The sequence below is a fragment of the Micromys minutus genome (assembly GCF_963924665.1).
Source record: "Micromys minutus genome assembly, chromosome: 14".
Taxonomy (NCBI): Eukaryota; Metazoa; Chordata; class Mammalia; order Rodentia; family Muridae; genus Micromys; species Micromys minutus.
In genome coordinates, this window is record NC_137983.1 from 24,899,070 (window position 1) to 24,923,970 (window position 24,901).

At 39.7% G+C, this 24,901-nt stretch overlaps 1 protein-coding gene across 22 annotated transcripts in view; it reads right to left on the reverse strand.

The window, feature by feature from the left end:
- Positions 1-24,901, reverse strand: part of SORBS2 (sorbin and SH3 domain containing 2) — a gene marked incomplete at its 5' end in the record, with an annotated part of 159,175 nt that overhangs the window by 33,308 nt on the left and 100,966 nt on the right. For 7 of the 22 annotated variants that reach the window (XM_080928640.1, XM_080928639.1, XM_080928647.1 and 4 more), the window contains 8 exons: positions 2,283-2,332; positions 6,847-6,903; positions 8,541-8,624; positions 9,206-9,361; positions 15,139-15,253; positions 19,374-19,548; positions 21,467-21,511; positions 22,247-22,313. In XM_080928640.1, coding sequence (XP_080784766.1) covers positions 2,283-2,332; positions 6,847-6,903; positions 8,541-8,624; positions 9,206-9,361; positions 15,139-15,253; positions 19,374-19,548; positions 21,467-21,511; positions 22,247-22,313 — 749 coding nt within the window. The remainder of the gene's footprint in view (positions 1-2,282; positions 2,333-6,846; positions 6,904-8,540; positions 8,625-9,205; positions 9,362-15,138; positions 15,254-19,373; positions 19,549-21,466; positions 21,512-22,246; positions 22,314-24,901) is intronic. The other 15 variants (XM_080928634.1, XM_080928635.1, XM_080928629.1 and 12 more) reach the window with 7 other exon arrangements.

Below are 24,901 nucleotides of genomic sequence, written 5' to 3' on the forward strand. Positions count from 1 at the left end.
TGTAGAGACTCTTCATATCCATGAGTTAAACCAACTGTGCCCAGGGAATATTAAGAACTGGATTGTTTCTGACCATGAACAAACGTATTATATTCTCCAAGTGATCCATTGTAACAACCACTCGTTTAAGATTTACTCATTTTTATTTTATGTGTTATGAGGGTTTTGCTCATATATATGTCTGTGTACCACACTTAGTGACTTGTGCCCATGGGGGTCAGGAGATGGCATAGGATCCTGTAGAACCATCATGTGGGGGATGGGAACCTTTGCAAGAGCAGCAAGTGCACTTATTCACAGAACCCTCTCTCTAGTCTCAACAACCCTTTTTAATAGCATTTGTGTCGAAAGAAGGAATGTGTATGTGTGTGTGTGTGTGTGTGTGTGTGTGTGTGTGTGTGTCTGTATTTCAGAGTATATAGGAGGTTATGAATTGGTTATAGGTGAATGCTATGCTGTTCAGAGTCAATAGATTTTAGTATCCTTGTTGAGTCCTAGGAAACAATCCTCTGCAGAGATCAGAAAAGAATTAAGCAGAGAGCTCCTCTATGCCCACCCCTTTCTTCTTTAGCATCTTTATTTTCACATCGTCTATGGACATTTGTAACAGCTAGTAACTGTATCTGAACATGTCATCTCTCAAAGTCTACCTTGTACATATAGGGTTTATGCCATCTGTGACACACTTTAGGGGTTTATAAATGTGTAATGAAATATGTCCAGTGTGAATGTGCCTTATGGCATACTTTTACCCCCACAAAAGAAATCTGTCCTTTTGTCTTTATGTTTGCTAAAAATCGTAGCTCTTGTCTCCCTAGACCACCTTCTCTGTTATACAGTTAGAACCAGACACTGCAATCTTTTGAGAGTGGTTTCTTCCATGTAGTAATTTTTTTTAAATCCATAGCCTTTTAAAAAATAATCATTTTGTCCCAGCACCCACACTTGGCAGGTGTTTATATAAGGTCTGTAACTCCAGTTCCTTGGGCTTGAATGCCCTTTTCCTACATTCATAGACACGTGCATGTGACCTACGCACACTTATGCACTCAGGCACACACATCAAATAAAACATACACTCTTTAAATCTTTTACTGTGTAAAATCATCTCGTGTTATCTGGACATAAGGCTGAGGATGACCTGGAATTTCTGACTGTCCTGCCTCTACTTACCAAGTGGCAAGATTCTAGCTCTGTGTCACCATCGGTAGTTTTTACTGTGGCTTTTTGGACTGAACCAAGTCTTTTATACATGCTAGGTAAATACTCTACCAAGCGTATTTTGTCTTCAGCTTTATCTAAGTCTTTTAGTCTCTTGATAGTTTATTTCTTTTTGTTGATGAACAATAGTCTATTATATAGATGTACTATAGTTTCTTTACTCACCCACTTACCTAAAAAATAACATCTAATGACATCTTCATGAACTCTAGGACTTGAAAATTTTGAAAGAATTTGAAAGAATACAAAAGCAGATTGGATCTTTCTCTTTCTCTTTCTCTGTCTCTCTCTGTCTTTGTATCTCTCTCTCTCTCTCTCTCTCTCTCTCTCTCTCTCTCTGTGTGTGTGTGTGTGTGTATGTGTGTATGTGTTTATAATCACCCTTCTTTTAAAGTACACATTTCTGTGCAGTGAACTTTCTGTTCTTGGAAATTTAGTGTTATGATTTCAATTTAAGTCATGTATCTTTTTATACACAAGAAGTAGTTCTGACAACATGAATCTGTCTAGAAAGATGGTGCCAAAAATAGAAGAAAGGACCTTAGAAAAGGACACCATGTAGCAAAGTAAGTCTCTTTTACCTTAAGGATTCTCTTTTGCTTTCCTAATGTGTCCAGAAAAACAGACTAGAATTCCCATATGCTCTATTTAAATCATGAGTGATTAAAAAAATCATTCAGCAAGTCAACTGTTAAAAATTCCTTTCACCCAGTTGTGGAAAATGGTGTTGATGGTTTATAAAGAGAGGAAAGTTTTTGTTTTCTTTCTGTCTGTCTGTATGTCTTTCTTTCTTTCTTTCTTTCTTTCTTTCTTTCTTTCTTTCTTTCTTTCTTTCTTTCTTTTTTTCTTTCTTTTTGGTCATAGTTTTGAGTAGGGTATCATTTAAGAAAAGCATTCACAAGTGATTGGATACACACCATGAGGTCGGGTACTTAAAATAAGAATGAGAGAGAGTTAAATGATATTTTAATGAAATGAGTATTTCATCAGGGAAGGTAACTACTGGAAAAGCGACTGTTGGCATGGAATATCCAGTTAGAGTAATGTCACCAGATCCTTACCTGCTGGGCCTTTCCAAGCTTCTGTCTATGGAGGACTGATAGATAGAGACCTGGAAAAATAGAATAGTAGTCCCATGAAAAGAAATACCTTAGCAAATTTCACTGATCTGTCACTATTGGGTTTTGCATTCTAAAATGGATACTCTAAAATATTGCAATTGAAAGACTCATTTATTGTGATTACAAAAATGTCTTTCCAAAGAGACACCATGTGTGAGTTCTCTTTGAATAGACCACACTGCATTCTGTGCTGTAACATGACCAAGGCATTCATTACACCAGGAAGGAAAAGGAATCAGTAACATTATCCTTAGGAACACTGGGCTGAACTAAGGGCTAAAGGTATCTTCAGCTTCAACTTCAGGATCTCAGCATCTGCCAAGTGGGAGCTTCCTACATGAAGAACTGACTTTTGTTTTGTGTAAAGAAATATTTGCTGTCATCTTTAAATTCTTATAAATCATAAAATGCTTTATAATTTTATTGTCAGTGCCAGGGAACATACAAGCCAAACTTGGTAAGTCTTTCCTCTGTGAGGACATATGTCATGATATCTTTATAAGTCTACAGGATTTGATTTTAAATCACCCTTAAATTAACTGAGACTTCATCTGGTACAGGCTTAAAAATCTTGAGTAATTTGAATTTATCTTAAATTCCTATATATAGAAATATTTTATCAGAGTATTTAAAAACCTATTTAGATGAAATAAAGACCTCACCAAAAGTGATTTCTACTATTCTTTTCTGTTAACTGTCAAGTATAATCAGTTTCCCGATCAAAGCACTAGGTTATAACTTTATGATTCTTACATAGGTCAGTCTGACAAGCCTTATACCTAATATTTTACTTTAATTGTATATTACTGATTGAGAATGGAATCTTACAATCAAACAAAAATATCTATTGGCATGAAAAAATTCTTTCTTTTAGACAGAGTAAGAGTTTTTAATATTTGTTGTACCTCTTAGGAAATGCTGAGATTCCTATGTTCTTGGCGTCTATAGGAATAGAAAGATGTTCTTCTATGTTCCTAAGTGTACATGATTATTTGTGTGCACTGGATACTAGAAAGTAAGGAAAGCATAATATGGAAGAAATGTAACAAGTAAAATATTAGGTAATTCTGCAGGTGTGTAGAAGTGGCTTTAGGGAGCATCAGAACAGCACCATCCGCAGGCCACAGGTTTTATAGGTCAACCTGACACACAGTTGGCCACTAAAAGGGTCAAATTCAGATACCCTTAATATGAAGGTCAGAAATATGAACCCACAATGATGATAAACATAGACAATATTATAGTACAAAATAAAACACTGTATGAGAATTGGTGTTTTAGAGTTAAGACAAACTGTCATGATTATTCCTTGTTCTGATTTTATATTCTAAATAAGTTAAAACCAGTTTAAAAGAATTTTTAAAAACATAGTTGTGTGTTTGTGTGTGTGTGTGCATGTGCACCATGGTATATGTGTACCATGCTATGTGTGTGGGGGTCAGAAGACAACTTGAAGAAATCAAAGTTCTTCTTACACAATATGGATTCTGGGAATTAAATTCAGGTCACAGCTGAACCATCTTGCTGGGCCATAAAACCGGGTTTTGATTTTATATATTATAAGAGAAACTTTAGTTGTCAATTATAAAGAAATAATAAAAATTAGGTTAATAATTAAGGTAAGATGACACTCCACCTGAAAAAAAAGGGGGGGGGGTTCCCAGAAAAAGAGCTAGCCCATTTTACCCAATACCCCTTATCCCTCATTTGCATGTGACAACTGTTTTATCACAGTAGAAGGGCATTTCAAGGACTGGCAGACATAAAATCATCATTTCTGCTAAGTAATTACTAATTAAACTCTGCAAACAGGTTCTTAACTACTCTTTAAGAAGTGTTTCAAATTAGCAACATATAGGTTTAATTCTGACATTTGCAAACAAATGTCTTAGTTACATTTGATTTAAAAATATGTCGTTTCTAGCATATACTTGATAAAACCAGGTACTTGATAAATTATAGCTTAGGTATTACCTAATGATTTACAATTTATTTTGCTAGCAATTGCATACAAATGTTTTAAAATACAGAATCTAAGTATTTTGTGGAAGCCTTTCTTCTCACACTCTGAAAGGCTACCCTAGTTAACATGCTGTTAAAGTCACTCCTGTCTCTCAGTGCCCCAAAGATCTAAACACATAACTCAACTGCTATCAAACTGCCTTTTTCAATGTCATGCTTTGGCCAGTGCCTTAACATAAAAAGTGTATTGTTCAGTTTCCCCATCTCTGCCCTCAGTCATTACTGTGTAACCTTACTTTCCAGAAGCCATTTAACACAAACTCAATAATTAAAATGAAATTGTTTCTAGAATTGCTGAGCTTTGAATACATCTCCCCGGGGATGGTAAAAAGTGTGGTTTAAAGGAAGTAGCTCTGAAAAGAAGGCTGAGCAACTAGTGACTTGTTCTCTCCACAGCCATCTTAGGAGGCAAGCGTACATTCCTCAGTTATTCCATTCCCCTTTTCTTAACAAAACCACCACCACAACAAATTGGATATGATGTCTCAGTCCTGTTTTGGTTCTCGATGAACCATCTACTTCGGAAAAAAAAAATCCAGAAATACCTGCTAAAAATACCTGTGGGAAAAATATGCACATATTTGCTTTTCTTTTTATAAAATGCTGATTAATTTATTTAAATACATCGTTCTGAACTTAAAAGGGGGAAAGACATAATCAATATGATAAAGATATCCCTTTGCCCAGCTGGATTATCAATCTAATGAAAGCCCTTCAACACAGAAACACAGTTTTGGTGTGAAAAGCATGAGAACATTTTTTTTTGACAGTTAAATTTCAAAATAAATTCTTAGGTTGTTTATATGCTGAAATGATTACAAAACGTACCGAATAGAATTGCTTGTTCTAGTTAATTCTCTTTAGAGAGTATTATATTATTTATATAATTTATTGTTATAAAATTACTTGAAAAATTGCTGAACTCAAAACATCAAAAATTTCCTGGCTATTAGATTTTACTTTTTATTTAATTTTTCCTCAGCTACTTCCCTGTTTTAACACACACCATGACTTTTTTTCACATGATCTCTAATTTGGAGTTGCATCTTGAACTTTTGGAAATTTGACTGTTTCTCCTTTAAATTCCGTGTCTGCCCTCCCATCTGCCCCCGACTCTGTACCAGGACAATCACCCTTAACATGAGCTCTTGGCTCTTGTCTTGCGCATAGGTTAAACACAGGCTTTGCAATAAAAGTAAGGCATCAAGTGTTGCATTCACTTAAGAACACACAGCAACCACTGTGATGCAATCAGTTATTCTACGTGCTTCTATCTCGTCTGCTTCCCAGAGCACACTCGGGAGGCCTTGATAGGCCAGAAAGCAAGCAGAACAATGACAATCCTGTTTATGTCTTCTAAGTGCTCCAAAATAATCTTCTGCTTTCTTTGTAGAGGGCAAAGTTTGGCATAGGAGCCTTCCTGTTCCTCTTTCATACTATCTTTTCCTCATCTAGGTAAATATTCATGTGGCCTGGCATAAATTCTTCACCTAGCTGGTTGGTTGGCTGTCAGGTGCATTATTCTTATTTCTAGTTCATGAGCATTTTGCCTGAATGTATGTCTGTGTACCATGTGTGTGGCCCGGTACTGGTGGAGGCCATAAGAGGGTGTTGGAAAAGGCATTGTAAATGCTTGAGAGCTGCACATACGTGCTGGGAGACAAAGCCATGTCTTGGACAAAAATAGCAAGTGCTCTCTCTTAACCACTCTCCAGTCCTATTCATCACAAGCATTCTTCAGCTAAGATCTCAACTAAGTTTTATTCCATGAGACAGGGATAACTATCTGCTGTAATGGCTACCTGGACTATAATGCCGAGAAAGATTAGTGATGCCCATCAAGGGTGTGGAACTGGGAAACGGGAACACACAAGTCAGGCCTTCATCATCTCTATTCTTAACTGATGGCCAAATCCACAAGTTATGAGCATTTAGGAAAATATGAACAATAAGTATCCGATCATGTAAAGAATATAAACTTTGCATATGTATGTATGTATGTATGGACATAGCACAACTGCTAGTGTGTAAGGGATGCACAGTGGGCGGGTTCCAGAAATGGAATTCAGGTCATTGGGCTTTCATGATGACTACTTTAACCTAATGAGCCATTTCCATGATCCAAGAATCTAATCCCTTGAGTCTGTACCTCTAAGCACGATGAACAAGTATCTTCTAGAAGCCCTGCAGTAGTACTAAAAGTTTATAAAAATGGGTAGTTAATACATAACCAAAGTTCTTTTGCTTACATTCTCATGCTGCTGAGTATTTGAACTAAAAGCAACAGTTGGAAGCTTCATCGCCTAGAATTCAGAAATAGCTGACCCCCTTTGCCCTGTCTAGATGCTACTACATGCAACAAAGTGATACAAAGAGAAATTTCAAAACCAGTTTGAACAGCATCGTGAACTAGAACCACACAGATGTTCAGATTGACAGTAACAAGGGGGGAACCTGGGAGGAGAGAAGAATTTGTCTTTACCTCATTGGACACACCGGAAGAATGGTCTTGCACATAGTCCAGAGCCTTTTTAGGAGGCTGTGTGTAGATGCACCACAGAGGCAGAAGTGGAGAGATGGGATGGAGGACAGTCAATGCAGCGAGTAATGAACATGTGGAAAAGGTGACAACAGTTAGAAACTGAGTGCTGATAGCATCAGGTACACATAAAGAGTGACAGGGACGGAGCAAAATGGCAGCCAAGGAGCAAGAGTACAATGTTGGTAACTATTCTGCAGCACGGCACAAAGCTGCCTGTGCTCAGTTAGTAGATTTGTAAGTAAGCTCAATTTGTCACATAGACATCAGCACTCTGAGTCTGTGGCCACAGCAGATTGCAAGGTCTATTCAGGAAACATCGGAGCAGTGAGGAAGAGCGAGCTGGTGAGCGGCCCTGTGTGGCCCAGGAAGATTACAGAAAGTGCTGATAGTTTGAGCTCAACACAGAAATCAGCACAGTCTCTAGAAACTACCCAGTAACAGCCAATACATAAAGGACAACGGGAGAGCATTTTCCCAACAAAATAAAATACATTTATAATAATAAGAGGAGATATCAGAAAAAAAAAGCAGGGGGAAATAATCCTTTTATTGGGTAATAGAAGTGCCAGGAAACTTTACTATTCATTTACAGCCACATCTGATACAGTTCAATAAAATGTATAAGGAGGCTAACCAAGGCTGCATTTTAATGTATAGAAAGGACTCACACAGTCACCCAGTAAGGAATGTGTGATCCACATATTTATAAATCCTTACATGGCAGGGTATAAGAAAGAACAGACTCTTGAGTTCTAATAATGACAGTGTATGTGACATGCTATCTAAAAATTTAGGGGCTATAAAAATGCATGTCACAGACAGTTCCCTGATACTGCTTGAAGGACTAAGGGGAGGTATTTGAAACCTGAGTCGACCCTGTTGCAAACAGATCAATCTGATCCCACAAGGTCCAAATGGGGGCTTTTAGCATGGGACTCTGGGGACCAGAAACCTGCCGGCTGCTCATGAGGACTACGAGGCAGAGTCAACAGGATTCTTAATTTTCTTTTTGTTCTCGCTCCCATTCAAAGAATCGTTTTACTGTGGGAATGGTCTGTAATATATCATAGAAGCAACCGCCCAAAGATTTTTGTTGTTGTATGACTGGCTTAGGTTTAATTAGTGACTATTTTGGGCAAATTCTTTGACCTCTTTGGTCCACTTTCTCATGATTGGAGTTGCATTAGGAAGATCAAGTCACTGACTTGGGGTTCAAGCACTCTGCACGGGCATGATATTTTCCCAGCAATTAGCGAGTAGTAACCGTCATTCTTATAGACAGCAAGGTACTTGTCAAACTAGCCCCAAATGTGCTCTACGAAATACAGTTCTCCACTAAAGCTGTGCTAATGACCTAAATATTCCAAGACAGAAACTACCCCAGCATGCTAGATTTGTAATTAATTAGATGTGATTCTAATGCATGATTTGGAGAAAACATATGGGAAGCCAATGAACACACGTAGGTATTTGTTACCAAAGCGAATTTGCACAAAGCTGGAGCACGTGTATTTAACACTGCCAGCTTCTGTTTTCGACATGACACCGTTTCCCTTGTGACAATTAATATGCTTTAAAAATCAAACAGCAACATTCTCCTATTTGTTTTATAGTAATTGTCTAGCCTCACTTACCGGACGTCCAAACTCCAGTTCTGAAAAGAATTTATACCAGGGCTCATTTTCTAAATCTATGTCAGCTGGATTTATGCGACCCGTCTAGAGCAGATGTGAAGGAAAAGGGGAGGAAAAGGCACACTGAGCGAAGTGAGGGACAATGCCGTGTGGTATGAAAACTCGCACGCATCCGCACGCAAACATGCATCAGACTCATCCAACAAACCTCGGCAGGACAGAGGAGGAAGTGAAGAACTTGGAGGGTATGCAAATGAGGATCATGACATCACTGGGGTCCCTATTGCCACCATTGCTAGTTCTTTAGCCTGGTGCATGAACTAGGGAAGCTATCCTGGCCAGGACAACGGGGATGATGGCACACCAGTTTGTGAAGATACGTCCTACCCAGGCACCAAAGGGCTCTCCTGGACTGCTCAGTCCGCTGTCCTGGAAGTCCCTGGCCACTGGCGGTGGCAGCAGTGGTCTGCATTGTGCAGACATTGCAGATGGAGCAGGCTGGAACATGGAATGGTGGAGAAGAGGGTGCCCGGGACAGAAGTGGGGTTCTAGGAGCAGGAAGAACCCCGGCAGCGACAGGGATCTGACCTTGCCTTAGCCTCAGAACGAAGGCTAAGCTCAGTTTCCCCACAGCATGAGAGAAGGTAAAGAAGGAAGGCGCTCACCCGGGTGGGAGAGAGATCTGGGGCACTCGGATAGGGTGCAGGGACACAGCTCCTGGGCGGAGGGGAAGGGGTACGCCGGCTATCTGTTGAGGGTGACATCAGAGGCTTCCGGCTGGGTTCCCTGGGAACAGGTGTCGGAGTTGTTGGGAGAGGGGGCTGTAAGAGAGAGGGAGTGAGGAAACACTGATTCATTAGACAGGGGCTCTTGATGGAACTTGGAGGGCACCAGCTGATGTGAGTCCTGGAGACTTAACATTTCAGGTTGGGGCTGTGGCTTGGGTGACTGTGGAAGAGCAGATTTCTTATGAATGGCCTACTATAGCAAAGATCTGAAGGTTCACAAGTCTCTCCAAAAGCGAAGAAATAATCCATTTTGTGATTCAGTCTCCCCATGTTGACTTGGAGCTAAAGGAGGGGATGGGTAAAATTAGGCTTAGCATGGTGGGTAGGGGAGAGAGGGTCTGAGGGTGTACCTGACTTGCATCTCAAGTGGTTTATGAATGTAGGGTTTAAGGTAGAAATGCTTGGGTTGTTAACAAACAGTGGGGAAAAACAAACACAATTACTTTTCTAATAGAATAAGGACACACAGCCCTTCCTTAACCGAGTTAACATTAACCTCTAATGGTCTTTTATGATACATACCAGGCTAGATGGTGTCACGGTGGTTGCTTTTCTATAAAGTGATGCTCAAAGCACTGGATTTTTCCATAGCTACTTCTTTACTATATTTCCTGTCTCTAGTTAAATGAGTATAGTTGTATTGCATAATATATTAATTCAGAACAATTGTAAGGAAGGTTACTTGGTTCCCTAAAAGCCATTCATGCCAACCAAGAGAAATGCTGTGAAGCCCACAGTACCATCCTGGAAGGCTGCTAAACATCTCAATCCCATATTATTCTGTAAAGTCATAAGGAGCTCAAGGATTCCCACTGAGTAGCTCTATAACCCTATAATGCTGGGGGCAGTGGAATATACCACATTAAAAAAGACACTATATTATCATGAGCTTAGTAGTAGTGAAACATTGAAGCCTTTTCCCATCATTACATCTATTACATACTATTACATATCATTACGTACTATTACACACCATTACATACTATTGTAGTGTTTCATTGCCATTACAATGATAGAAACATGGGAGGCATCCTAAGGAAACAGTGCAGAGACCGAGCTTTTGCAGCGTATCAGTGGCAGTGATTGTAAAGAGGGCAGAATAACCCTGGGAGTTGCCGTGACCAATGACGAGCGAACAATACTTCATAGTGGCATGCTTGTACAGTGGTTGATGGCATCCCAAAGTGGGCATCTGGATGGGCACATACAGGGATGCATGTGTATGAAAAATACTACACTGTTGGTCAAGCTTTGAAAACTGCCCATTAGTGTTTAATATTACCGTTAGTACTTAGCCTTTGGTTGTAAGCTTATTTTTGCGATACTTACAACCAAAGAGGCTATTCAGTTAGGATGACAGGATGCTGAGGAAGCTCTGAGATATTTACCGTAATTTATGTCCATCTTATTTTTGGCTTCTCCTTCAAAGTTAACAGTGAGATCTGTTAGAAGAATACCTCCCAGTAGCCAGTTCCCACTGGCTTAGAAGAAAGACATCAAACTGCTTTTGATTGAATTAAAAACTTTTGATCCACTAAGTTATAGGAGTGTTAAGATTTTGTCGGTGATGTTACTTTTCTCCAATTATTTAGACAATGCCAGCTAACATAAAATTATCTCATAGGTTAAGTTGCTAGAGCCTTTATCTCCGAGCAGTTAACATCAGAGAAGGTTGACCAGTAGCTTTTGTGTAGCTCAGAGAGCTTTGCTAGCTCCTTAACAGAAGAGAAACCCCGAATTCTCTCAAACTCTGGTTTCTGTTGCTGGATATTTAGTGTCTATGAACTCTCACTTTTAAAAGTTTCATTCTCAGTTACACCTAACTGGAGTGTAGGGAAGATAGGAGTTTGTCACAGCAGTTGTTCTCAACTTGCAAGTTTCCTGAGATAATTCGTAAAAGTAGGAAAATGACAGTTATGAAGTAGCAATGAAAAAAATTCTATGGTTGGGGGTCAGCACATGAGGAATTGTATTAAAGGGCTACAGCATAAGGAAAGTTGAGAACCAGTCTTAGGGGGGAAAAGTTGCTTCAAAACACTATGAACACTAGGGGGCAGCAAACTTAATACATAAATAGACAAACTTTTAAACTTCGCCTTGACTTAAAATTAGTAACAAATCGACAGTCCGCACTCTCCTTTGCTGAGATACATTTTTGTAATAGAATATGGGGTAAGGAGAAGACAGCTATCATTTCGCTCCAAACACAAAAACAGCAATTTCATTAGATAGAAGGGGTTCTAGTTATTAAAACTTCGGTCTGTAGTCACAGTGAGCAACTTGGTAAATCTGTGCAGATAGTAGCACAGGAAGTGCCCCAGGTAGACAAGTCATCCTCAGCAATTCTGGAAGGCCATGAGTGGTACCCATTTGAGCAGAGCCTTTGCTTTCTTGGCTGGGTGTGCTGGCAGGTACTTGGGAGCCAGAGGGAAGAGGATGGCGGGGTTAACATCAGCCTGGGCTGCGTGAGAAGACCTTGTCTCAAGAGAACTCAACAACATCAGCAAAAATGACCCTCAAGAAATAGATACCTCCCCCCAAAAAGAGGTCAGACCCAAAGAAAAAAGGAGATGTCATCAGCTAGAACTTCTCACATTTTTATAGCTTTAACTCTGAGTAGTCATTTCTGTTGAACCACCATATTCTCTCCTGGCTCAGATTGCCTTTCAGCTCTTCCAGTGTGTGTTCCTTTTGGTTATTATTAGATGTAAGCACAGTTATTGTACCAAAGATAACAGTGGTGAATGTGAGGTCTCTTCTGGATCAGGCATTAGGCCCATTTAGTCAGTGCCAAAATTTATAATCAAATAAATATTTATAAGCTTCAAAAATGCATTTAATTTTTGTCTTCCTGAGAATATAAATAGATAGATATGGCTTCAATTACTAAGGATAAGGCAGCATCTCCCCAGGGTATGAGGATTTCTGCTTAAAGCAGAACTGCTCCCTCATAGAAGATGAGCTAAAGTTATTTGTGAATTTCATCTGTGCATCTTGATGGAGACTCACCGGACCTCATAGATAGATTCAATCTCTCACCATTTTTACCCATCAACTGCAAAGCTAATATCAGTTCCATTTGCTTTGTCACTGAAGGTGTGACATCTACTGTGTAGACAACACACAAACAAATTGAGTTGGGTAAGGAAGATGCCCTGTCAGTCAGGGAACCTAACAGATAGTGAGGAGCCCAGACAGGTGGACAGGTGCATGGAAAAATGTCTCCAGGGACAAGAAAAAGTCAGGAAAAAAAGGTATGATTGGCAGGCTTTTAAAAAAAATGGTGATTGGATTTAGTAATCAGGGAAATAAGTGGGCCATGTCAACTCAGACAATGGACAATTGTGGACCGGACCCGAGGGGCTGTGACATTGCTCTTTGTGAGTAGGAATGTTAAGCTCATAGAGAGTGGGTGGGGGGATCCAGGAACATAGGGAACTTGACAGGGTTGCTGGACATTGAGGAGAACAGCATAGGACTGCCTAGCGGCTGTTCATGATTTTCAAACATTAGAGTGGAAGAGAAGAAAGGGATGCTCTCAAAATACTGGAGTAAAAAGTCAGAAGATGCAGTCATAAGGTCTTGAGGCTCACGTGCTGTTATGTCTCTCTCAGTGAGCAAAGCCACCCTCTCTCTCCTACAGTCGGAACCCTCCAGACACTTAGCTGGTCTCAAACACCCTTGTCCATGAGTGATTCGTTTGTTTGTGTTTGTTTTTGTCCCAGTTTATCACCTTGAGTCTGGCGCCTTAGACCACTCAGCCATCCTGACACCCCTTTGTCAAAGTTTAAAGTGGGATAAATTCAGGATTGATATTTTTAATAAGGTAGTAGTCTCACTCTATAATAACAATAATCTAACAAAGGCTTGGCCAAAATTAGATCATCGGCTTTCACACATCATCTACCATAACTCTGGCTCCCAACAGATGGTTTAGGAGGGATAAAAATGTACGCCTTGCGTTCTCATTTCCCTCCAAGTTGCCAGTTCCTCCCATTCATCTTTTCCTATGGCTGAAGAGGTTTATCCATAGCAGAATTGCTGCCCATGCTCACGGCTTCTGACCTCCCTATCCTCTTAGACCAGTCGAGAACACTCACCTTGTATTGTAGTTACCTTGAACCCAGCTTTCTGGTAAAGAAAGTAACTTATATAAGTCAGCCTAATTATACTATACTTGAAAGCAATCAAATAAATTGTGAGTACTATTAGCTAAAGGCTTCCTGCTTAGAGGAGACGACAGGGCAGCAATGAGGTATACCAAACAAACGTTTGCTTCAGCTCAACTGGTCCGAGCACATGCTAGCTACTTGGCCATGTGGCATTTGGCAAATGCTGCGTCAGTCTCCTGATCTGTGAAGTAGGAAGTTTGTGCATGGGGTTGTTTGGAAGGCTTCATAAGAGAAAGAGATTATTAGTAGTTATAGAGCCTAGTATGTAGTAGATATATCTGCTGTTATCATTGTTGTTAGTATATTAAAACAGAGACCCTTCAAAGCTTGCACCCGAATGCTCTTGGAAATATCAGCCACTATGAAGGGACCCCATAACTGAGCTCTGACAAGGAGAGTTCTTTAGGTGTGTTTCCATTTTGGCCATTTAAGACATTTCTTATCTTTAGTCCTACTGTAATCCCAAGAGTCTCATAAATCATTACATTTCTATTATAATTTAATTTTTTTTCAGGAGTAATATTGTATTCCACTGAATGAATTTTGGTTTGGAAATTTTACTTTCTTCATATTCAGACAGACAATTTAGGAATTATGGGCTATAATCCAGAGCCTGGAGTCAGTCATGTTTCCCTCACTTTCAGTCTCTCTGTTGCAATCTTATCATGCAAGAAAGGCAGCTGAACTATGGGATTAGAACATCTTCTAAATAAAAACAGAGCCACAAAACACAGGGTTTCCCACTCTGAATTAAGGTTACTCATGGTCAAGGCTGTCTAACTAAATCTCTGGGCAGACCTTGCAGTCTATGCACAAGTGTGAGGCTGACACGTGAGCTGGAAGAACTCACAAAGAAAACACCAGCAGGTTTTATCTGGAATTGAGATTGGACACACAGAGAAATTGCAGTTTTAAAGCTGTCTTGGGGACACTGATCTCTGAGAAAAACAAAACAAACAAACAAACAAACAAACAAAAAAACCCAAAAAAACAAGGGAAGCAAACAGAAACAAGGGCCAAGGAAGAAGCTGCTATTAGCTTAATGGAGGTATATAGTCTTTTCCCAGTCCATACCCTGTTCAGTTTATGTATCACTAATATAAACAACAACAACAAAAAAACTATAAAGAACAATACAATCTTGATCTATTAAAGTGGTAATCAATCATGAAGCTTGAGGCTTGGTAACCTGAGGGGGATTTAATAAACATCCAATTAAACAACTTATTAAGGGAAGTGTGTTTGGAAAAAGTTCTTCTTCAGTGGATTAAATAATAGGAAACCAACATAGTCCAAGAGTTCACCTGCCTGGGTCTATACATCGGAGATATGGACTCATGATTGTTCTCATTGGCAAGATAGGATAGCAATATAGTAAGTATTTCATGTGTGAGTGCTGCAATTAGGCACAGCTAGCTATAGCTAATGATAATGAGCATATATATATATATAATATATGTATATGTACATGCTACTAAAGTACCTCTTTCAAGTCAGAGACAAGATACACAAATCCTGACTAAAAATAAACACAATTTCTCCACAATGTCACTAAAGTAAAATGGGATGAGATTCAGGTTTGCTTGGGAACCCCTGTGGCCTGGCAAGCTGGCTTTTGGATCAGTGACAAGTGCTTACGGGTCTCTCATGCTGCAGAATGGACGACTTCCCCGGCTCGTATTCAAAAATACTCCTTGGCTCTGATCGAAATTTTCTGGTGTCCACCTTTCTGTCTGGAGGGTCCCAGTCATGCCTGTCAAAAACAGCAAAGGGCATCGAAAGCGCTGTGAGGTACCATTATGGTCAACTTGCCAAGGTTAAATTTTTCTTACAACTTTATTTAAAAAAGAGAGATACATGTACAGATTTTAAAAAGCATTTTGGCATAACACTATATGAACATAATTTTGTCAGTACTTAATTCTTTTAGAGGTTTGATAGTATGCATTGAAATCTTACTAGTTATCATAAGCATAAAGTACATATAAAACAAAATGTAACATGGAAATAGCCAAAGTTTTCTTGGTGTGTATAGATTAGACATAATGATTTTTAAATACGAAAAATTGCTACAAGGCTATCTTCTTAGCTCTTGAGTTATTAGTGATTTAAGGTCTAGGTGTACCCCACTCTGAGTAGATGCTATATATTTGTTGTTGGTGGTGGTGGTTTTTTGTTTTTCCCTTATGGACTGAAGCTTCCACTTTTTGGCCTTTCTTTTTTTGAGCTTCATATAATCTGTGACTTGTTTCTAGGGTATTCAGAGTTTTCTGGGGCTAATATCCAATTCTCAGTGACTGAATATTATGTCTGTTCTTTTGTGACTGGGTTGCCTCACTCAGGATGATATTCTCTAGATGCATCCATTTTCCTAGGAATTTCATAAAGTCATTGTTTCTAATAGCTCAGTAGTACTCCGTTGTGTAAATATACCACAATTTTTGTATCCATTCATCTACTGAAGGCCATCTGGGTTCTTTTCAGCTTCTGGCTATTATAAATAATGCTGCTATGAACATGGTGGAGCATATGTCCTTATTGTATGTTGGAGCATCTTTGGGGTATATTCCCAGAAGTGAAATAACTGGGTCTTCAGGTAGGACTATGTCTAATTTTCTGAGGAATTGCCAAACTGATTTCCAGAGTGGTTGTACCAGCTTACAACCCCACCAACAGTGGAGGAGTGTTCCTCTTTCTCTGCATCCTCACCAGCATCTGCTGTAATCTGAGTTTTTGACCTTAGCCATTCTGACTGGTGTGAGGTAGAATCTCAGAGTTGTTTTGATTTGCATTTCCCTGATGACTTAGGGATGTCGAGCACTTCCTCAGATGCTTCTTAGCCATTTGATATTCCTCAATTGAGAATTCTTTGTTTAGCTCTGTACCCCATTTTTAAATAGGATTGTTTGAGTCCCTGGAGTCTAACTTCCTTAATTCTTTGTATATATTGGATATTAGAGCTTTATCAGATGTGGGGTTGGTAAAGATCTTTTCCCAATCTGTTGGCTGCTGTTTTGTTTTCTTGACAGTGTCCTTAGCCTTACAGAAACTTTGCAATCTCATTAAGTTCCATATATCAATTCCCAAGGTTAATTTGAATGGAAATTTACTGGCTTAGTGTGTCCATGTGCATGTGTGCATGCAGAAGAAAACTTTAGGAGATCAATGCTTTCCTTCCACCATAGGGTTCTAGGGATCAAGTTCAGATCTCTGGGCTCACTCAATCAACAAGCAGTTTTCTTGCTGAGCCCTGAGAGATTAAAACAAAACATAGCAACAATAATAACAAAAACCCTCACACAACATCTCTCTGGCTAAAAATGCATGAAATTACTATACACGTTTAACTTAAGTGACTTATCATAAACTATCCCTTATACTTTACCTTTCCTTCTACTTTTGCAAGTGTGGCTATGGCTGGAAAAATTCAAAAACTAGGTTTGTTGACACATGGATAGTGACTTGTTGGTATCCCCACAACTCTAATGACAGCTGTGTCTGAGTTTAAAGTGGCAATGTGCTCTGTGAAACTTAGTCAGTTTAACCACCTGATGACCAGGCTTCCTTGATCCAGTATAATAAGAAATAATAAATGTAGCATGTTTGACCATATTTCTGGTGAATGACATTGGAATGCATGCATGAGAATTACACCTGCATCACTTGGTCTGCCATGCATAGGGGTGAACAGAGTGCAGTGGGAGATCCTTTGGTGTGAGCCATGAAATACTGTCCCATGGGAATCTATTCCTTGCATTGATACCACTGAGAGCCTGTCAAGGGCTCTCGGCAAGTACATCTCACAGGAGGACTCAGAACACCAAACTTTTGGGCAGCCAGAACCAAATTAGAAACTTCCCTCAGAGAGGTGGAAGAACCATTCAATATGTGTTAATTTCTTTTATTTATATTTGAGAGAAAGAAGCTTTTGTCTTTTGAGTTTGGAAATCCTGATTCCGTGGACAGGAATGAAATTTTTTCTCCAAGGAATGATAGGCTCAGAAGTGCTCTAAGAGAGAAGGAGAAGCAAGTCCTAGGTGTATAGAGAATCAGTGAGTTCCATCTAACCTTCCCATTTCAGTTTTCCTACCTGTGTGAAACCATGTCCTGTCTGCACATTATGGAGCCAATTCATTAAAAAAATGTGCAATGAGAATTATTTCTTGGTTTAAAGACATTTGTACGTCTATACAATTTCTCATGAGGAAAGAGGTATTAAGATGAAAATCCCTTAACATGGTATTCATTTTTGTTATGTATTAGAGCATAATCCTATAAATGATTTTCAATTATTCCTAATGATACAATTTTAGTGGTGTTAAGTATACTTTTTATGAGGTGTGTGTGCTGGTATGCATGACAATGGCTCCTACAGGCTCATATGTTTGAATGCCTGGTCCCCAGTTAGTGGAACTATTTGGAAAGGATTAGGAGGTGTGGCCTTTTTGGAGAAAGTGGGTTACTGCTTCAAGGTTTCAAAACCCCATGCCAGATCCAATGTCTGTCTCCCTGCCTGCTGCCTGCAGACCAGGATATAAAGCTTTTGGCTACTGCTCCAGCACTTTGCCTGTCTGCTTGCCTTTAAAACTGTAAATGGACCCCTAATTAATGGCTTCCTTCTAAGAGTTGCTTTAGTTATGGTATTTCTTCATAGCAACAGAATAGTAATTAAGACCATATATGACAGAAATATTTAAAACCAGTAACATAAAAACCAGCAACAAACATCTCTTCCATTACTATTTATTAATTGCCGGTAGGGATAGCATAGGCTTTGGGTTTAGGAGAAATAGAGGTTAAATCCTGGCTTCAATACTCTGTCCATACAAACAGAGCAAATTGTAATTTTCTAACCCATTTCTTCCTCTGCACTGTAGAACATGTCCCACTGGTTTGTTGTCAGAATAAAACAATGGAATACCATGAAAATGCTCAGCCATGTGGTTGCCTCATAATTGGCTCTCAATAAAGATTAGCAATATTAGAAATATCAGCCACAATCCTGCTACAATAGCACAATTGAAATGTGTGCATAACATTTTACATGAGTGTGGATAGCTTATTTAAAAATACTTCAGTGGAGAAATGAAAGTGAGAAGCAGCTAAAATAACTGGTGAAAATGAGTCACAGACACTTTTTAAATAATGCCTTATTTATAATTTAAGAATAATTTCCCTTGGTTTCTAAAAGGCATTTTGAAAGACCTGAACTTTCAAACCTGTGAAAACAACAACAGCAATAACAAAAATTAGCCGCTTAGTATCTTTCTAATGTGGGCAGCAGAGCTAATCTTTGCCAATTGCCTCTAATCAGTTTATATTTATATGTGTTTATTTTGAGACAGAATATTATCACGTAGCCAGTTCTGGCTTGGAAGTTACTATGTAGCTCAGTGGCCTTGAACTCTTACCTCAGCTTTATGATGACTGAGTTTACACAGTGATGCACCCTACTCTAGTCCACTTCAGCTCAGGAAGTGAACCCAGAGTCCAGAGTATGTGGAGGAAGCCGTTACCACTAAGCTTCATATCCAAGGCCTATGGAAATAATGTAGTAAGGTAGTGTGTGTGTGTGTGTGTGTGTGTATGTTTTGTTGACATTTTTAGTACTTGAATAAATGCTCTACTCATGAACAACATTTGTGGCCTCTTTATGAGCTTACTAAACAAAAAAAATAATAACTTAGAACATTGTGCTAGCACAAACCAGACTTCCCTGGAAGCATTCAGCATAATCTCTATAGTGATGTTCAATATAGACTGATAAATCTATACATAAATTCACTTCACAATGCTGGACTAATGCTTTACTAAGTACTACTGTAGGTTGGTTTTCATCCCAAGAGAAGTCATTTTTGGGGAAAGAGCCTTACTTTTCTGTTGAAGACTGATCTCTTGGTCTTGGTGGAACGTGTGGTGGAGGCACTGGGGAAGGTGCCTCCTTAAAAACATCAGTACCATTGTCTGAGTGGCTTTTGGAAAGAGGCCTGTAGGTCTGGGTCTTCGCGGCAGGGTGTGACTGCGCACTGTAGGGTGAGTTGTACAGACCTACCATGAAAAAGAAAAACCAGCAAAACAAGCAAATAACTTAAAAAAATACATTTAGTTGTTGGGATCTGCAAAATCACCAATGGTTTTGTAAAAATTGTCAATAAACATATTTTATTGTTTAGCTGGTACATTGTTTATTAATTTATCAACATTAACTTATGAATTATCAATTTGTCCTGTATATTAAGTATTAATTAATTATAGTCAATCACCAGTCGTTGCAGAACTAATGAAAATCCACAGGCTATTTAGTAAAAACAGACGTTCAGGTCTATTTTTAGATCCATTTGAATGCCCCTCAATTACAGAAACTAACTGACAGAGGACGATTAAAATGGCAGCTAGTATTCCATAATACTGGCATATGACATTGATAATGTTAATTGCAATCCAACAAATATTGAACACGCTTGTATGTATGAGGTGCTGCTCCCACGTGGAACATGAGAGTGTGAACCCTCTTCAACAAGCTGCCGCAAGAAGGTATGTGATTGGAAAGAGTTGGTAACAGTTAATAAACATCCCAGGGGGAAAGACATCATAAGAATTAGAGGATGTTAGAAGATGATGAATGAGACAGAGAATATTATAGACCTGAAGGATTAGCTTTGATGGGTAGAAGAAGATGGCAAGGTCATTATGCAAGACACAAAGGCGTGGTTTAGTAGGAAGTAGAGAGGGGTTATAGGTGTTTCATTGAATTGAAGGATAAAACTCCCCAGACTTTACAGGATCTGAGCTTCATAACTCCATTTAACATAACTGAGCTTCAGTTTATTTGATTACCAGGCAAACACACTGATTTCAGTATTTGAAAGTATATAGAAATTCTTAGTTTCTCATCTCCTCAATCTTAAGCTGAGTCTATCTGTGCATGGCTGCTTCTCTATGTAAGTATGTTCCCATGAGACAGGGCTCTGGACAACACCTGTTTGCTCTTAAGTGTTTCTTAAGTTCTACAGACTTCAGCTTATGAGGTAAAACTCACTGAGGTGAGTTTGATGGACTGGGGCCATGATGGGAGTATTTACCTTATGGACTTCCTATAATAATTTGGGGATATAGAGTCTATCTCAGAGGTCAAGAGCTTGATGTTTGTTTATTTATTTTACCCCCCCCCCATCTTTGGAGGTCAGCAGCAAAATCACCCAGTTAAGGGACTTGATGCTGGTTTTAGAGAGGGGAAGAGTCTCATGGAGATTTCTGTTAGGGTAGCAAAGAGGATCCTAAATGAGGGCACAACCCTGGGCTTATGGTTAGGGCTGGGTAGAATCACCTGATGTGATATTCAGGAAAATTGATGGGAGGGGGCATCTTTCAGGGGCCTGCCACAGGAGCATGAAGACTACTCCACACGAAACCAGCACATTCAAATCCAAATGGGAATGGCAGAGCTTAAATCTCTCCATTGTAAGCACTGGTAATACTGAGTCAGAAAAGTGGCTCAGCCAAGAGGGAGGCTTTTACATCTTTCAATGAATGATTCCATTTTGGAGAAAGAGCCTGGGCATGATCTTCAAAACACTTGCATTTTCTTGTTTTAGGGAAAAAAAAGAGGTGGAAGGTATTATGCAATCATCACTCTTTCTGTTGATAAAAAAGATCTTTATTTCACCGTGGAACCCAGGACCTGGTCTGTTCTCTCACCCTGACCCTTCACACTGTGGCTAAACATTCCTGAGGTTGAGAATAACCAATAGCAGAGGAATGAATGATGCAGCCCAGTGTTAGTTCCCACTTCCAGGAGAAAGGATCAATCTTTTGTTAGGCATGCTCTGAGAAAAGGAGTAGGGAATCCTCCTCTCATCACAGGAATGGACAACATGGGATCCGAGTGGCAAGACAAAGGACTGAGGCTCTTCCCAACAGTGGAGTGGGACTGGTCATTGTAAGCCAGCGAGGAAAGCCGTCCTACCTGCGTTGTATGTGTAAGGAGTATTATACATGTCTGTGTCCTCATCTAGAAAATGAAACATAAACATAGTAATCCAGATGCTGCCGCCTTGTTGCCAAGGCAGCAGGTCAGAGAAATGACAGAAACACACTAGCAAAAAAAAAAAAAAAAAAAAAAAAAAAAAAAAAAAAAAAAAAAGCAATGCTTTTTTTCTTTAGCACATAACAGAACTCTAATTTTCTAATATCACATTCTTGGGCAGAGCAATCTTGTCTATAAGGTAATGTACCTTGCGACCCTGGTCATGCATGCAAAGCTTGTCTCTTGCCCTCACTTCCCCAGGCAGCTGTTCGTGTCCTCTGCATTGTATGTAATTTTTTATTAGGTGTTTTTAAGGTAACTTGCCACCTGTACTGAGTAGGATCAGAGAAGCCACCTACACTCACTCTTGTGGTAAGAAACAGACATGGGCAGAAGGGAACAGCAGCAGGTGTAGACGTGGTCAATACCCGAGTGTAGATGTGAGCTAAGACTAGGACCCCTGGCAAGCTCCAGGGATGCCTCTGAGGCGGCTTCTTGACAGCTCATGGTTAAGGCAGAGGCACAGATCTGTGATGTAGGAGGGGTAGGGTAAGAATGAGAGAGATGCTGATAAAAAACAGGCCATCAAGTGCACTCGGGTCTTGAAGTTTTCGTGTGGAGAAAGTCTATGCAAAAGTTGAGAATATATTCTTCAATCCATAAGGAAGGACTTGATAAAACAAAACAAAACAAAACAAAACAACAGAAGACCGTACATACCCGGCTTGTGTACCATGTGGATTTGCTTAAACATTGTCTTGTACCAATCCTTCGGCCGGTCGACTGTCTGTTAAAGAGAGCATCCAAGAATTATAAAAGTATAAACTCTTTCTGCTAGGTTTAGGCAATTGGGCTACCCAGGCTGTGTCCACTTGCTGCTCTCTCACTACCTTCTCTCTCCCCACCCCCAACCCCTGCTATAAGATAAATGGCAAACATCTTACTGTGACTGTGAGTCTATAATTCTCACTGTCCCCAAAGTAGTTTACCTAACACTCTAAGTATAATCAGCGGTATAGTCAGGGGCTTCAGGTGGCACATTCTAAAAGATGATTACATACCAGCAAAGGTTCAAATCTTTCCACTTCCCCAGCCATGGAGTCATCTGAGACAACCTGACAGCCAGCCTGTGCTACGGGATACTCACCAGCTGCAAGGCCTGGGATGGCCTTTTCTTGTGAAACCCTTACAAGGGGCTTTAACCTTGTGGGTCTGACCTGTCTTTAGAACTTCTGCTGTGCTGGTGTCTGCCTACGGTGATGTAACTCTTCTAAGGAAACTCAAAGGAACACTCCTGGACAAAGTCTTCATTCCTAACATTGGATATTTCTAACAGCAGATTTGTATTCCTGCTATGACTTGAGGGCAATCTCAGCAACTTAGAGCCCTTGACTTGTGCAGTTTGTAAGTAGAGTGTCCTATGTTTATTCAATCGAAACATTCTGTATTACAGGTTTATTTATTCAAATCAACTGTGCTTAGTAACAGATAGTATTTGATTGAAATTAGCTCCTTTTGATGATGATGAAGGAGAAGAAGAAAGGAAGACAGAGAAGAAGAAGAAGCAGAAGAAGCAGAAGAAGAAAGTAGCAGAAGTGTATGTGTCTGAAGCAGGGCTTTGCTATATATTTTTAACTAGTCTTTAGCTCATGATCTATCTACCTAGTCTCTCATGTACTGGAATTACAGGAATTTACCACTAGTCCAGCTTTGTGTGTGTGTGTGTGTGTGTGTGTGTGTGTGTGTGTGTGTGTGTCGAGGGGGAGGGAATCTCAGGTGTTGTTCCTCTAAAGAGATTCTGTTTTTTGATGGGGTCTCTCTGGGACCAAGGCTTTACCAGTGAGGCTAGGCAGCCCAGGGATCCCTCTGCCTCCAGTTGTGGAGTTCCGGGTGTGTGCTACCATGCCTGGCTTTTTATGTGAGTGCTGTGCATGGAACACAGGTCCTCGTTCATACTTCCCCAGCAAGCATTTAACAGATCCACTCCCTTAGTCTTTATCTTTGTTATTAAATATTGAATGTTCAGTGAAGACATTTAAAAATTTAACTAGGGGTTTAATTTTTGAACCAAGGGATAGATATTTGTATCAGTTTCAATAAAGACAAAAATTAGCATTTACTGATCTAAGTGACCAATATACTATGACTTTGCTTTGTCGGATACATTCAGTATTTTAAAGTGGAGCTAGGCTTCGAAACTTATTTAATAAGACATTGGGGTTATACAGCTTTTGCCTTGTTGAATTATAAACTCTCTGACTGTAGCCATTCCTCATGTGTGTCAGGGCTCGGGTATGATAGAAGTTGCAGGTTATAGCACACATAGGAAATTAACATCCAACTGTGAAAACAACATTCGGATCTTGGAGCCTTTCATTACCATTTAATTCTTTCTAAAAATAAAAATCGGAGGAAGTTATATATCTGTGTGTGTGTGTGTGTGTGTGTGTATGTACATACAGGTGCATATTCCACATGAGCATGTAGAAACCAGAGGTAGATACCTCTTTTACTCCCTGCCTTTTTCTCTTACAATGCATGTTAAGGGGTTTAGGATAGTCCTTCAACTATAATATATATAATGTATATAATATATATATACAGTGGGGGAATTCCAGCATCTGTGGAATGTACTGAGCCAATCCAACTTATTGGAAGAGACTCTATACTAAGGTCTGTGAAAACACACGTTCCTTTTTCGAGCTGTAGTACAGCAATTTGCTCAGCCAGAACTCCATCTCAACTACATCACAGCTAGTTGGGCCAGAAGTTAACTATTCTGTGTACCGGTGACTGCAAGCATCAGGTTTTCCAAGGTCATTGCTCTGATTTAAAACATTGGTTAGGGCTTACACTCGTGAGAGCAGAAACCATGTGATATTATATATTCTGATTTTTCTTTTGTATGTGTGGCCATTGCATTTTTTTTTCATCCAGAAACTGTTAGGCTGTATTTAAATTTATTTTGACTTCTGAAAGTAGACATTTCTGACAGTTACCAGAGAACATCAGCTCTGTTGAGAATCACATATACGTGTAGGCTTTTTCTACAATGGGAGTTTGAGAGACATGATTAGGCAAATGAACGGCCAAATGGTGGAGACTGGTGTTGGGGGCTGGGGGGGTTGAGGAGGCAGGAATCTGCTGTTTGCTGGTTCAAGCATGATACTGGAACATGGTGGTGATGGGGGCTGGTGAGAGAACTGACATCAGCAACATGCCTGCTGTCCAAGTATGAGAACCTGTGTAGAGAGCTAGGCATGGCAGTGGGCTCCTGTAATCCCAGAACCCAGGAGGCAGAAGAGGCAGAGACAACTCTGGGTTTGGTGAGAGAGCTTGGGCAGTAGTTGAGGGAGACACCCAGTTTCAACTTAT